General features: G+C 51.6%; 1 protein-coding gene across 1 annotated transcript in view; it reads right to left on the reverse strand.

The window, feature by feature from the left end:
* The window catches only part of RAB11FIP4 (RAB11 family interacting protein 4), a 124,130-nt gene that overhangs the window by 70,718 nt on the left and 40,183 nt on the right, over positions 1-13,229 (reverse strand). The window contains exons 6-7 of the mRNA XM_007452463.1: positions 10,448-10,535; positions 7,639-7,727 (exon numbers count right to left, since the gene is read on the reverse strand). Coding sequence (XP_007452525.1) covers positions 7,639-7,727; positions 10,448-10,535 — 177 coding nt within the window. The remainder of the gene's footprint in view (positions 1-7,638; positions 7,728-10,447; positions 10,536-13,229) is intronic.

The following is a 13,229-nucleotide window of genomic DNA, read 5'->3' on the forward strand; positions in this document are numbered from 1 at the left end:
GGAATGTGAACAGCTGGCAACATTTGGAACATAAAAATGCCAGATAGTATCCTCACCAAAACCAAAAATAAGCTCCTGGTGGATCAAAGAGCTAAATATAAACACTTTTTGTCTGAAAGTATTTGAAAAACATATACAGGAGAATGGTATGTTTATAACCTTGAGGTAAAGAAGGCACCACATAATACACAAAATGTAAATGGCATAAAAGGACTGATAATGATGACATCCGAACTTTAAAATTCTATGCAATAAAAGACACCAAAACCAAAATTAAAATATAAGCAAAATGCATAGACTGACAGAATATATAGAGATTTTGTGTATATAGATTTCATATAAATCAATAAGGAAAAGACAATCCAGGGACTTCCCTGGCTGTCCAGTGGTTAGGGCTCTGTGCTTCCACTGCAGGGGGCACAGGTTCGATCCCTGGTCGGGGAACTAAGATCCCACATGCTGTGAGGCACGGCCCCCCAAAAAAAGAAAAGGAAAAAAAAAAAAAGGAAAAGGCAACCTAACAGAAAATGAGCAAAGACTATAAAGAGGTAATTAACAAAAGAAGAAATCCACAGGCCCAGTGAACAGAAGGAACCATGGTCTCCTTCACCATAAACGGCAACACAGATGAAAGTGAGAGTGAGTTTTCCTCCATCAGATTGGTGAGCGGGAGAAGGGAGGGGAGAGGAGTAGAAGGGGGGGCCTGTAGGTAGATGGAGGACTTCCAGGACTGGCAAAGGGCTGAGGATCCGGGCACTCTCTCATCTACTGTTGGATGATACAATTGGTACCGTCTTTTTGGAAGAAAAAATTGGCCCCATCGATTAAAAAATAAAATCTGCATACCCTTCGATAGAGCAATTCCATTTCTAGATTTCAAATCCTAGAAATACTCAGAGAAACGATCTATGGCGCGTGGATAAGGATGTTCGCTATGGGCACTGTGCTGGGTGCAAAGGAGATAAACTCAGCTCGAGCTCTGCCACCACCAGGTGAAAATGGTGTTGCCGTGTGGGGAACATGGAGCTGTCCTGGAGGGTGAGGTTAAGGCAGGGATGACAGAGGGCACAGGGCCCCAGGGAAGCTCGGCACAGGTCGCACTCCAGGCTGGGGGCAGAGGGAACTAGAGAAGGCTTCCTGGAGGAGGAGGTACCTACTTAAGTCTTAAACGCTGAGCAGAAGTTATCCCAGGGACAGTGGGTGGGAGGCCATCCCAGGAGAAAGAAGAACTTGTGCAAAGTCTGGGAGGCAAGAGACAACAGGGTCTTTTCAGTAAATAAGGAGCAACTGGGTGTCACCAGTTTCGGGGTGTGAGAAGTGCGGCAGTGAGAGGTGAGGCTGGTGAAGTGGTGGATTTTATCCCACTGCTGATGAGGGGCCACCGAAGTGGGGGTGGTGACAGCTCCTTAGGAAGATCCTGAGGCGACTGTGGGATGTGGGTCTGGAGAGAGAAAGGCTGGGGATGATGAGGGGCCAGGAGGCAGCAGAGGGAGAGGGGCGAGGGGTGAGTGAGGACCAGAGGACTCAGGCTGGCTGGATGTGGGGCGTCAAGGATGACTTTCTGGCTTAGGGGCTGGATGATGGTGACACCATTCGCTGGGATGGTGGTTACACAGGAGGAGCACCAGGTGGCCTGACACCCTATTCATTTTATGGGGTTCCCTATTAACCAGCCCACGTGGGAGGATGACCCAGGATCTCACATGAGGGCTTATGAGTCAGATTTCATCCCACTGCCCCCTTGCCTTTAAGGCCCGAGGATGGGGCTCTCTGTGACTGCCCATGTCCCCACCCTACAGAGACCCCTACACCATAAGGTCTGGGAGCTGCACAAAGGGAGCGCAGTAGCAGCCCGCTAAGCGGGCCAGCCTCACGACGGACTCCCAGGGCGTTTCCTGAGACCTCAGCCTCGGGATGCCAACCCACGGACCCCTGAGACACCCAGCACCCCCTCTGACCAAACTCAAATCCACCTGCATCAGAAAACTTGCCAACAGTTGGGTTTACCAAGCCCTTTTTGCGCCAGGGTGCTGCAGGCTCTAAGGACACAGGCAGGGTGACATCTAGTGAGTTCACGAGCTGGTGGGACAGATGGCCAATAGGCATGAAAAGATGCTCATCATTGCTAAGTATTCAAGAAATGCAAATCCAGAGTACAGTGAGGGCTTCCCTGGTGGCGCAGTGGTTGAGAGTCTGCCTGCCGATGCAGGGGATACAGGTTCGAGCCCTGGTCTGGGAGGATCCCACATGCCGCGGAGCAGCTGGGCCCGTGAGCCACAACTACTGAGCCTGCGCTCCGCAACGAGAGGCCGCGATAGTGAGAGGCCCGCGCACCGTGATGAAGAGTGGCCCCCGCTCGCCGCAACTAGAGAAAGCCCTCGCACAGAAACGAAGACCCAACACAGCCAAAAATAAATAAATAAATAAATTAAATAAATAAAACTACAGTGAGGTACCACCTCACACTGGTCAGAATGGCCATCATTAAAAAGTCTACAAATGATAAATGTTGGAGAGGGTGTGGAGAAAAGGGAACCCTCCTACACTGTTGGTGGGACTGTAAATCAGTACAGCCACTATGGAGAACAGTATGGAGGTTCCTCAAAAAACTAAACATAGAGTTGCCATATGATCCAGCAATCCCACTTCTGGGCATATACCCAGACAAAGCTATAATTCGAAAAGATACATGCACCCCTATGTTCACAGCAGCACTATTTACTATAGCCAAGACATGGAAACAACCTAAATATCCATCAACAGATAAATGGATAAAGTAGATGTGGTATATATAAACAATGGAATGCTACTTAGCCAGAAAAAGAGTGAAATAATGCCATTTGCAGCAACAGATGGACCTAGAGATTATCATACTAAGTGAAGGAAGTCAGAAAGAGAAAGACAAATACCATATGATATCACTTATATGTGGAATCTAAAATATGACACAAATGAACCTAGCTATGAAACAGTAACGAACTCGCAGACATAGAGAACAGACTTGCGGTTGCCAAGGGGGAGGTGAGGCGGGGGAGGGATGGATTGGGAGTTTGGGATTAGCAGATGCAAACTATTACATATAGGATGGATAAACAACAAGGTCCTACTGTATAGCACAGGGAACTATATTCAATATCCGGTGATGAACCATAATGGAAAAGAATATGAAAAAGAATGTATATATATGTATATGTAGAACTGAATCACTTTGCTGTACAGCAGGAAACACAACATTGTAAATCAACTATACTGCAATTAAAAAAAAAAAAAAGAGCTGGTGGGATGCAGGTCCACCTACCCAGACGGACTTGCATTGTCTGGAGAGCAGGCCCCGAGCGCCTGCGGTGATAGCTGGTTTGGGGGGTTGGGTTCCAGGGGCCTGGAAGAGGGGTGAATGGGGTGGGTGTCCCCAGGCTGTTTACCAACCAGCACCACAGAGTGTTTCACTACTTTAACTGTGACCCTCTCGTCAAGTGCTGACGTCAGAGGTCCCTGCCCCACCCTGGGGGTGGGGGGAGGCATGCTCCTGTGGTCCCATCCTACGTCATCCTCGCTTGGTCCCAAACCACTCCTCGCCTAGCAGCACCTGGGAAGCCCAAGTAATGATCCAGGCTCCCTCTGCTTGGTTGGTCTCAAGCTGACCCCTAGGGGACAGCTGGGGCACAGCAGGGCCCTGAGGACTGAGCCTGCAGGATGAGGACGTGCCCCAGGCAGAGGCCCCCTCAGCTCCCCGCAACCTGAGGAGCTATGGTCTCGCCCCTCGTGGCCTTTAGCCAAATGGAACCCAGAGCGGCCCAGAGCTGCCCAGACGGTGCAGGAGCCTGAGCAGGGAGGGGATTCATTCACACCACGGGGGCTCCAGGCCTTTTCAGCCCCTCACTGTGGGAGCCCACTGGTCCGGCAGGCTGGCTTTGCGCTCTGCCCCCTCAGCCCTCCCAGCACCGAGGAGCCCGTCGTGAGGAACAGAGCCCCGGCACCCCACGCTGCCCACCGGGCGCTCATGGACAAGGCTGCCCAGCGTGTCCAGGGATCAACAGCCACCTCGCTGGGCTCTGACCACCCGAGCCACCTGTCAGGGCCAGACAGGTCGGGGGCAGAAAAGAGTTCACAAGGAGGGGCTTACACCTAAAGTCCTGAGACAGGAGATGAGGGGGGCACTGGGGTTGCTGGGATTCGACCGACCTGATCTTTCTGCTTTTCTGTAACCTCCACATGTTGTATTGTGGAGAAAACAATATTGCTTTAAAAAGAAGAGAACTCTTGGGACTTCCCTGGTGGCGCAGTGGTTAAGAATCTGCCTGCCGATGCAGGGGACACGGGTTCGAGCCCTGGTCTGGGAAGATCCTACATGCCACAGAGCAACTAAGCCCGTGTGCCACAACTACTGAGCCTGTGCTCTAGAGCCCGTGAGCCACAGCTACTGAACCCGTGTGCCACAACTACTGAGCCTGCATGCCTAGAGCCCGTGCTCTGCAACAAGAGAAGTCACCGCAATGAGGAGCCCGCGCACCGCAACGAAGATTAGCCCCCGCTCGCCGCAACTAGAGAAAGCCCGCGCGCAGCAACGAAGACCCAACGCAGCCAAAAATAATAAATAAATAAACAAAAAGCAGAGCGCTCTCTCAGAGGCCAACTCCTCCACGCCTATCTCTCCCCTTTTCTCCACCTGCCAGTGTGGCCGGCCTAGTGCGGAGGCCACAAAAGCAGCCCACAGCTGCAGGAACGGCTCTGGTACCCGGCCCTGGTACCGCTGGCTTGTGCGGAAGCCCGGCTAGGGCTCCACTCTGACCTCCAGCTCCTCACATGCAGGCCTTTATTTTTTTTTTTTTTATTTATTTTTTTTTTTTTCTTGCGTTATGCGGGCCTCTCACTGCTGTGGCCTCTCCCATTTGTGGAGCACAGGCTCCGGACGCGCAGGCTCAGCGGCCATGGCTCACGGGCCCAGCCGCTCCGCGGCATGTGGGACCCTCCCGAAACGGGGCACGAACCCGCGTCTCCTGCATCGGCAGGCGGACTCTCAAGCACTGCGCCACCAGGGAAGCCCCAGGCCTTTATTTTGACGTGATTTTGAAACACCAGTAGCCAAGGGTGAAAGATGCAGACTTCAGCCCCATTTCTCACACGAATCTCTAAGACACGGCACTGGGAGGAAGGGGATTCTCACATATTAGCAGCCTGTTTTCTCACTGAATTTTCACAAGACGGGTATGGCGAGCCCTGTTTTACAGGCTCTGAGGAGTTGAGAGTAACGTGCCTGGGTTTGCAGGGCTCATCAGTGGCCAAAGCAGGGTATGGACCCAGTTCTGAATGGTCCCACAGCCCACCTCGTTACCGCACTTCCTGTTCAGTCCACGAGGGCCCCGCTCCAAGACTCCCAGGACACTCAGTGTTTGTCCTGCTTTGGGGTCCTCTGCTCTGGTCCTGGTCCCATCAGTCAGGCCCAAATGCATTTTCACCCCACATCTGCTGCCCCTTGAGGCAGGCCTGGAGCCCTCACCGCTGGCTTCTGCACCTCTTGGAGCCCAGCTCTCTTCACTCATCCCTGAGGGCACAGCACCCTGGGGTCCAACCACCTGAGACCTATCTTGGAGGCCCTGGTACCTGGCTTGGGTCTCTGCCACCTTTGAGCCTTGGCCTTCTGTAACACCATTTTGCTGGGCAGCTCTGGGCATTATGGCCCTGTCAAGCCGAAAAAAAAAAAAAAAAAGCAAAACTTAAAAGTCAAGAATTATGTTTCTTTTTTGGCTGCGCAATGGCGTGGCATGTGGAATCTTAGTTCCAAGACCAGGAATCAAACCTGCGCTCCCTGCAGTGGAAGCACGGAGTCTTAAGCACTGGACCTCCAGGGAATTCCCAAGAATTATGTTTTATTTGGCAGATTTACTGAGGACTTAGGCCCAGGCAGATAGCTCTGAGGGACTGTTCCTAAGAGGTAAGGAAGGAGCCAGGACATACAGGAGTTTTGCAAAAAAAAAACAGGTAGTCAAAACATCAAAAGATAACTATTCATTTAAGAAAAACAGACATCTCAAGTTAATGAATTAAGCACTTTTCTATGTACGGGAAGATGCAAGAGTCTGGGCTCATTGAAATCATTCCTTTATGCACCTTAGCTCTCTAGGGCCAGTACCCTGTTTTCTCCATCCTGAATCCCCTCAGGGGGCACCGTTTGAGGGGTGGGCAGCAGCTGCAGTGGCTGATGGCTTCATGGCCACAACATCCTTTGTTACTGATATGGCAACCTACATTCTTTGTCCACAGCCCTCTGTAGGGACCCCCTCCCCCAGTCCCAGCCCTGAGCCCACCACCCAGCTGGATCCCAAGAAGTATGCCATTGGCCAAAGTGACCTCTGGGGTCCTGGGCCTCCTTCAGCTATAGAAAAGACTCATATTTTGGGGTCCAGATGAGGCACCAACCAGAGGGTGCAGAAGAGGTCTTGGAGCTATAGCCTGGATGACAAACCAAGAAGATCCTCATCCAGCCCTTCTGGCGGGGTGTCTCCACCAGAAGGGACCCTAGAGACTGTCAGTACAGGCATCGTGAACTGTATTCGTCTGTAAGATGACTCTGCAAGTGTTTGGGAAAACGATGAAAGTTTCATAATAAACAAACCATTAGGTGATGATGACAGTAAGACAGAGCCATGGGGACTGTGGTCCTTGTCCCACTTCCTGGAACAGAGCTCCTAAAACCCTTGGAACTTCCTGAGTGATAGGAGTGACTTTTATTATTCATAAGGAGTCCCTTTCAACCCCACCTGAGCTCATGCTAATGAGGTGACTCAGATGGGATCCCCAGAGAGCCACAGGATGGGGCTGGTCACCACAAAGACTAAACTGGTGATTTGAAGTTGGGAACTTTAAGCCCCACCCACGCCCACCTACAGGAGGTGAGAGGGCTGCAGATGGGGTCATACAAACTCTAGAGCAATGAGACCCGGAGCTTCCGGGTTGGTGACACACTGCTGTGCAGGGATGTGGTGCCCCTGGAGAGTACCCCCGCCTCCCAGCCACATACCTGGCCCCGTGCGTCTTTCCTGAATTGTATCCCTTATAATAAAGCAATAATCATAAACAGAGTGTCTTCCTGAGTTCTGTGAGTTGTTCTAGTGAACTACAGAACCTGAGGAGGGTTGCGAGAACCCTGTATTTGTAGCTGGACCCAGCAGAAGTGAAGGTAGCCTGGGTGCCCCGTCTGTGGCTGCTCCCAAGCGGGGCTAAGGCTCTTGGCCCTGGGGCCTGCACCACCTCTGGGCAGTTAGTGTCAGGAGTGGATTGGATTGCTGGACATCCAGCTGGTGTTGGAGAAAAGAGAAAAATTGTCTCCCTGCCTGCTGTTGACCTCGAGCCTGCCACTTTCCCTCTGGAGCTCAGCTTCTCCTTGGGACCTCAGAGTGGGGGAAGGTGCCCTGTGAGGACTCCCAGCCCCTACACCCTCTGCTGTGGCTTCCCAAGGGTCCGCACTGCTCCAGTTCCAAAATCTCTTTCTTGACTTTGAAGCCAAAGGGCCCTCAGAGGGGGGCTCTGGGGTCTCCCTGACACCAAAAAGGTGAAGCAAAGGCAAGAAGACAGAAGACCAAGCAGGGTAAGGCGGGTGGCTGGAGGCTCCCCATCCCTGCCGCGGTGCCGCCCCCTCACCTGCGCCACGCAGTCTGGGATCTCCAGCGCGCAGGGCAGTGTCCCAGCGCTCTCCACGGCCAGCACATCCTTCAGCAGCTCCTCACAGCCTGTGGATGGACAGACAGACAGATAGTGGAGGGTCAGAGACTCAGCCCAGCCCGGCAGCTTTGCTTCTTTTTTGCAGGATCTTAGTTCCCTGACCAGGGATCGAACTTGGGCCCTTGGCAGTGAAAGCACAGAGTCTTAACCACTGGACTGCCAGGGAATTCCCCGGGCAGCTTTGCTTCTGATGAGTAAGCCTTGGGTGGGTAGGGCTGCAGGGAGGCAGGGGCCCCAAGTCTCCAAGAGACCAGCTGATCATTCAGAGGCAGAGATGGGGCACCCAGTCTGCAGAGAAGCCAGTCCAGGGCTGGGCAGAGGGAGCGAGACAGGTCCTTGCCCTCCAGATGTTCTTCCACTGGGACTAACAGCATCAGGGAACACACAGAAGACAGACTCCCAGTTGCGGAGGGGAGGCTGGGGCAAAGAGAATCCAGGAGGCCTTCCTGGAGGAGGGCATATAAGAACATACTCCCTGTCTGGCTCACAGGGACTCCAAACACACACAGTCCAGGGCTGCGAGGCTGAGGCCCTCTGCAACCCTGCGAACTCCAGAACATGGAAGGCCACCTTCAGGATGGCGCCACTTGCTGCTGACTCATTACACAGCTGGCCTCCCTCCCCTGAACAAATGCCCCCAAATCGTAACGGACAAAGGAGGTGTGATATTGTGATTTATAAGAAAATACGTATTTGGCCTTCATTCACAGTTTCTAACTCACAGCTCCCAAAACCCTCAGAATTTCCTAAGTGTTGAGAGTGACAAAGGTATCTTTTTATGTTAATGAGGTGACTTGTGGACCCACCTAAGGATGGGGGCTGGTTGCCAAGAGAACCAACCAGGTGATTAGAGGGCTGGACCTTTCAGTCCCAACCTCTGACCTCTGATCTCCAGGGAGCGGTGAGGGCCCGGAGGTTGGCTCAATCACCAATGTCCGATGATTTAATTGATCACGACTATGATGAAGGCGCCACAGAAACCCAAAAGGACCAGGTTCAGAGAGCTTCCGGGTTGGTGAACACATGGAGATCTGGGGAGAGTGGTGCCCTCTGAGAGAGCATGGCTGATCTGCACCTTTCCCCATACCTTGCCCCAAGCACCTCTTCCATCTGGCTGTTCCTGAGTCGTACCCTTTTGCAATAAGCCGGTAATCTAGTAAGTAAAATCTTTCTCTGAGTTCTGTGAGCTGCTCCAGCAAATTAATCCAACCCAAGGTGGGGGTCGTGGGAACCTCTGATTTACAGCCAGTTAGTCAGAAGCACAGGTAACAGCCTGGGCTTGTGACTGGCGTCTGAAATGGGGGTGGGGAGACAGTCTTATAGGACTGAGCCCTTAACCTGTGGAATCTGATGCTACCTCCAGGTAGACTGTGTCAGAATTGAGCTGAATTCTCCTCGGACACCCTGCTGGTGTGAGAAAATTGTTTGTTTGTTTGTTTGTTAGCATGGGAGGAACCCCTCACCTCCACACATTGGAACTGATCTCAGAACAGCAAACAGGAGGTCAGACCCGCAAAGCGCCAGCACAGGGACATGCCGGGCACAGTTAGTGGCGGCCCTGTTGAGTCAAACAACCCCATTCAGAAACCTTTCCTGGGGCTGCCGTGCATAGTGCCCCCAACCTCTCTGCTCACTTCCTTTCGCCCCTCACTTCTATGCAAGGAATTCCTGCTTCCTTCCCACCCTCCCATACTCTGAGGGACCCCACAGGGAAGGCTTCGTGCTGCTCTGAGCCACATAGACAGGGAAACATGGCATCCTCCACAGATTACAGTAAGGCCCTGGGACTTCCAGACGTAAACTGTGTTTTCCTCACAGGCTGGTGAGCTGGACCACTCTCTCCAGATGAACCGTTCAGTAGCGAGTGGCCACACTCTGATTCCTGCAGGCGTCTCATAACTTTGAGTGGGGGGAAAACGAGAGGGATTTTTACATTCCCCCCTAAATGGAAGAAAGGAAGGAATTCGGAGGAGTTAGGAGAAGGGAGTGGGGAGGAAACAAATGAAGGAAATTCGGAACAGAGGCAGGGAGATGAGGGGACCAGCTCTGTCCAGGTTTGCCTAGAACTGTCCTGGTTCAAAACTGAAGCCTGTGTTTTGAGAAACTCCTCAGGAGTCTGATCATCCTTCAGGGAGATGAGTTCCCTCAGGAGATGGAGGGGGAGGGGAGGGGAGGGGAGGGGAGGGGACGGGGGTATCTGAGACTGAACAGCCTCCCGGCCTCTAAGTGAGAACACAACCGCTACCTGCGTGAACAATGACTGTATTCTCCCTTGCAAATTAGGTCTAGCAGGTACCTATAGGGCTTTACATATTTAAATTACTCAGTCTAGGATAATCATAAAAATCAGTAACAAATCAAAATAATCCTGGAGAACTATTCCCTGAAAGGGGAGGGGAGGGGACGGATGGGAAGGGAAGGGGGCCGTTCTCGGGAAAGGGACAGACAACGGGAAGGGTAGAAATGCCTGGCTGCAGGTGTGGGACCGCATGACAGAGGTTCAGTGACACCCAGAGCCCCTCACCAGCGGGCACAGCTGTGGGAGCCCAAGTCCCTTCCCCTTGGCCCCCCTGGGGGAGTCAAAGGCAGAGCCTACTTCTGGAGCCCATCCTGGGCTCCTGGGACCCCCGTAGGGGGAATCTGAGCTGAAACCCAAGCCATGCCAGCCTCCCCAGCCAGACAGGATCCTGGGAGCCCCTAGGACCCCCCTCCCCCCAGAAGACCTCACCTTTCATGGCGAACACCCCTCGGCAAAAGTCCTTGAAGTTGATTCTCCCCAGGTCGTTGGGATCCAAATACTTCACAAGTTTTTCCACCTGTGGAAAGGAAGGAGGGACAGGTGTGAGGCTCCCAGAAATGCCCCCAGAGAGTTCACAGAGCTGGCCTGAGGCTGGCCAGGGAGGCCGGGAGGGAGGGAGGGTTTGTCACTTGAACCAAGGGGACGCCAGCAGTCCCCTTCCTAGCCCTGTCCCCCTCGGCGGAGTCAGTGCCAGCCCCAGACAGCGGCGGGGCCACTTTATTCTGAGGTCGACAGATGGCACGAGTGAGGAAAATCAAACCCATCACCGCAGTGCTCAGAACCTGGGTTTGTTTGGCCTGAGCTTCCGTCTCCAATTTATTTCTCTAAGACTGGCACGTGGAAAACAAACACTGATTTTTTTTTTTTAAACTTAGCAGTTTCTTTCATACAAAAATAATACAAATTCACTGCAGAAACTCTAGAAAAGACAATGTATCAAAACCCTCCCCTTGAGCTTCCCTGGTGGCGCAGTGGTTAAGAATCGGCCTGCCAGTGCAGGGGACACGGGTTGGAGCCCTGGTCCGGGAAGATCCCGCATGCCGCGGAGCAACTAAGCCCGTGCGCCACAGCTACTGAGCCTGTGCTCTACAGCCCGCGAGCCGCAACTACTGTAGCCACAGCTACTGAAGCCCACGCACCTAGACCCCGTGCTCTGCAGCGAGAAGCCAGGACAACGAGAAGCCCGCGCACCACGATGAAGAGTAGCCCCCACTCACAGCAACTAGAGAAAGCCCGCGCACAGGAATGAAGACCCAATGCAGCCAAAAATAAAAACAAATTAATTAATTAATTAATTGAAAACAAAAACGAAAACCCTCCCTTTTCCCACTTTTCTTTAAAACACATAGTTCTAACCACTTTTTTTTTTCTAGTTCTGAGACACCTTTGATCTACAGGGAGGAAATAATTATGTGACATACGTATCCATTATTTAAAAATTACAAATTACAAATCAAGATTTAAGGCAAAGCCAATTATGGTCAAGATAGCAGCTACGTCTGCAGGACTGCGCAGGAGGAAGACACCAGGGTCGTATCTCTGTCTTGATCTAGGGTCTGGCTACACAGTGAAAACTCACTGAGCTGTCCGCTTGTGGCCAGTGCACTTTTCTGTCCTATTTGTACCTTATACTTCAATAAAAAGTGTTAAAAAAATAAATTCGTAAATAGGTGTAGCCCAAAGGAATCTGCCATTCCTGATGTTGGGAAGTTTCTCCCCTACTTAACAGTATATCAGAAACACCTCCCCTCCCTGCCCAGTGGGTACCACTCGCATTTTTAGTGGTTATAAATATTCTGCCCAGTAGATATACCATAATTTACTTATTAACCACCCATAATAGCTGGGCATTTTGGTTATTTCCAACTTTTTGCTGTTCCAACTCATCCTTGGGGGGTTCTACAGCTGTGCGAATGACCAGTGGACTGCCTGGCCTTTTAGAACCTTGACTTCCTGTTGTTACATATCCCACCTCAGCCACCCAGGCCCCTTGGCCACAGTGAGGACCCAGGCATCACTGTTGCTTGTCCCTCCTCCAACATCACTCACTCAAATGTCCTACTCCCTGACTGCATACTTTTTCCCTTCCCACCAAACTCCTCAACATGGCCTACAACGCCATGTATTTTCTGGCCCCTCCAGCCAAATCTCCTCCCACTGTTTCTTTCACTCACTGCATTCTAGCCACACCGGCCTTCAGTCAGCTCCTCAAGCAAGCCAAGCTCTTTTCTGCCTCAGGGCCTTTGCACATACTGTTCTCTATATCTCAAATGCTCGTCCTCCCCATTCATCATCTGGCAATGTCTGTTTATCCCACAGGTCTCCATTTGTACCTCTAAGAAATGTTTCTCCCGGACAAGCCTGTCCTGCCCATCTAATTAGGGCCTACCCCACTGCTACCCTGCCTTGTAGCACCCTATACTTTTCTTTCAGAGCCATTTGTTGCAATAAGTAATTATAGGTTGATGTGATAATTTTATTAATTTGTAGCTCCCCCCCAGCCCTCTGGAAAGTAAGCTCCTTGAGATCAAGGATCGTGTTTATTTTGATCACCACTGTATACCTTGTAGCTCCCACCATTACTGGCATGTAATAGAAGCTTCATAAATTTTTTTTTTTTTTTTTTTTTTTTTTCCAGACATCTAAGTTTTTAAGCCTTTTGATAACAGTTGCCAAATTGTTCTCTGCAAGGATGTCTCAATTTAGTCTTTGTTCAGAGAATCTGACTTCAAACTTGTGGGCTCTGGGTATTTTTTCCTAGTTTTTGTCAATGGCCGATTTTGTCAGAACCCGTTTTTTCCCCCTGAGAGTTCCAATACCTGAAATGCAGCCTCTTGATATTTCTTCCAGAAGCCCACTTCTAAATCAACCCGTAATTTAGTGGCAGCCCCTCTACCGCACACCTGCAAGCATTCGTTTACTTATTTATTCAGTAAGGACGACTGGGTACCGCCTATAAGCCGGGCACTCTGCTGGGGGGTGATGGTAGTTGCTGGCCCCTCTGGCTAATCACACACGGCCACGTGGACACACACATGCACGCACTCTCACATGCTCGTGGCCAGGCACCTTTCCCCTCCCCACCCCCGTAATCACCATCGGTATCTAAAGCACAGTCGGGCAAGGATGAGCTCTTTCCCAGACTCCTTTGGGGCTGGGTTGCAGGTGGAGGGTATGCAAGCACTTTGGAAACTGTAGACATAGCATGTAG

Source organism: Lipotes vexillifer, unplaced genomic scaffold (genome assembly GCF_000442215.2).
Source record: "Lipotes vexillifer unplaced genomic scaffold, Lipotes_vexillifer_v1.1 scaffold216, whole genome shotgun sequence".
Classification (NCBI taxonomy): domain Eukaryota; kingdom Metazoa; phylum Chordata; class Mammalia; order Artiodactyla; family Lipotidae; genus Lipotes; species Lipotes vexillifer.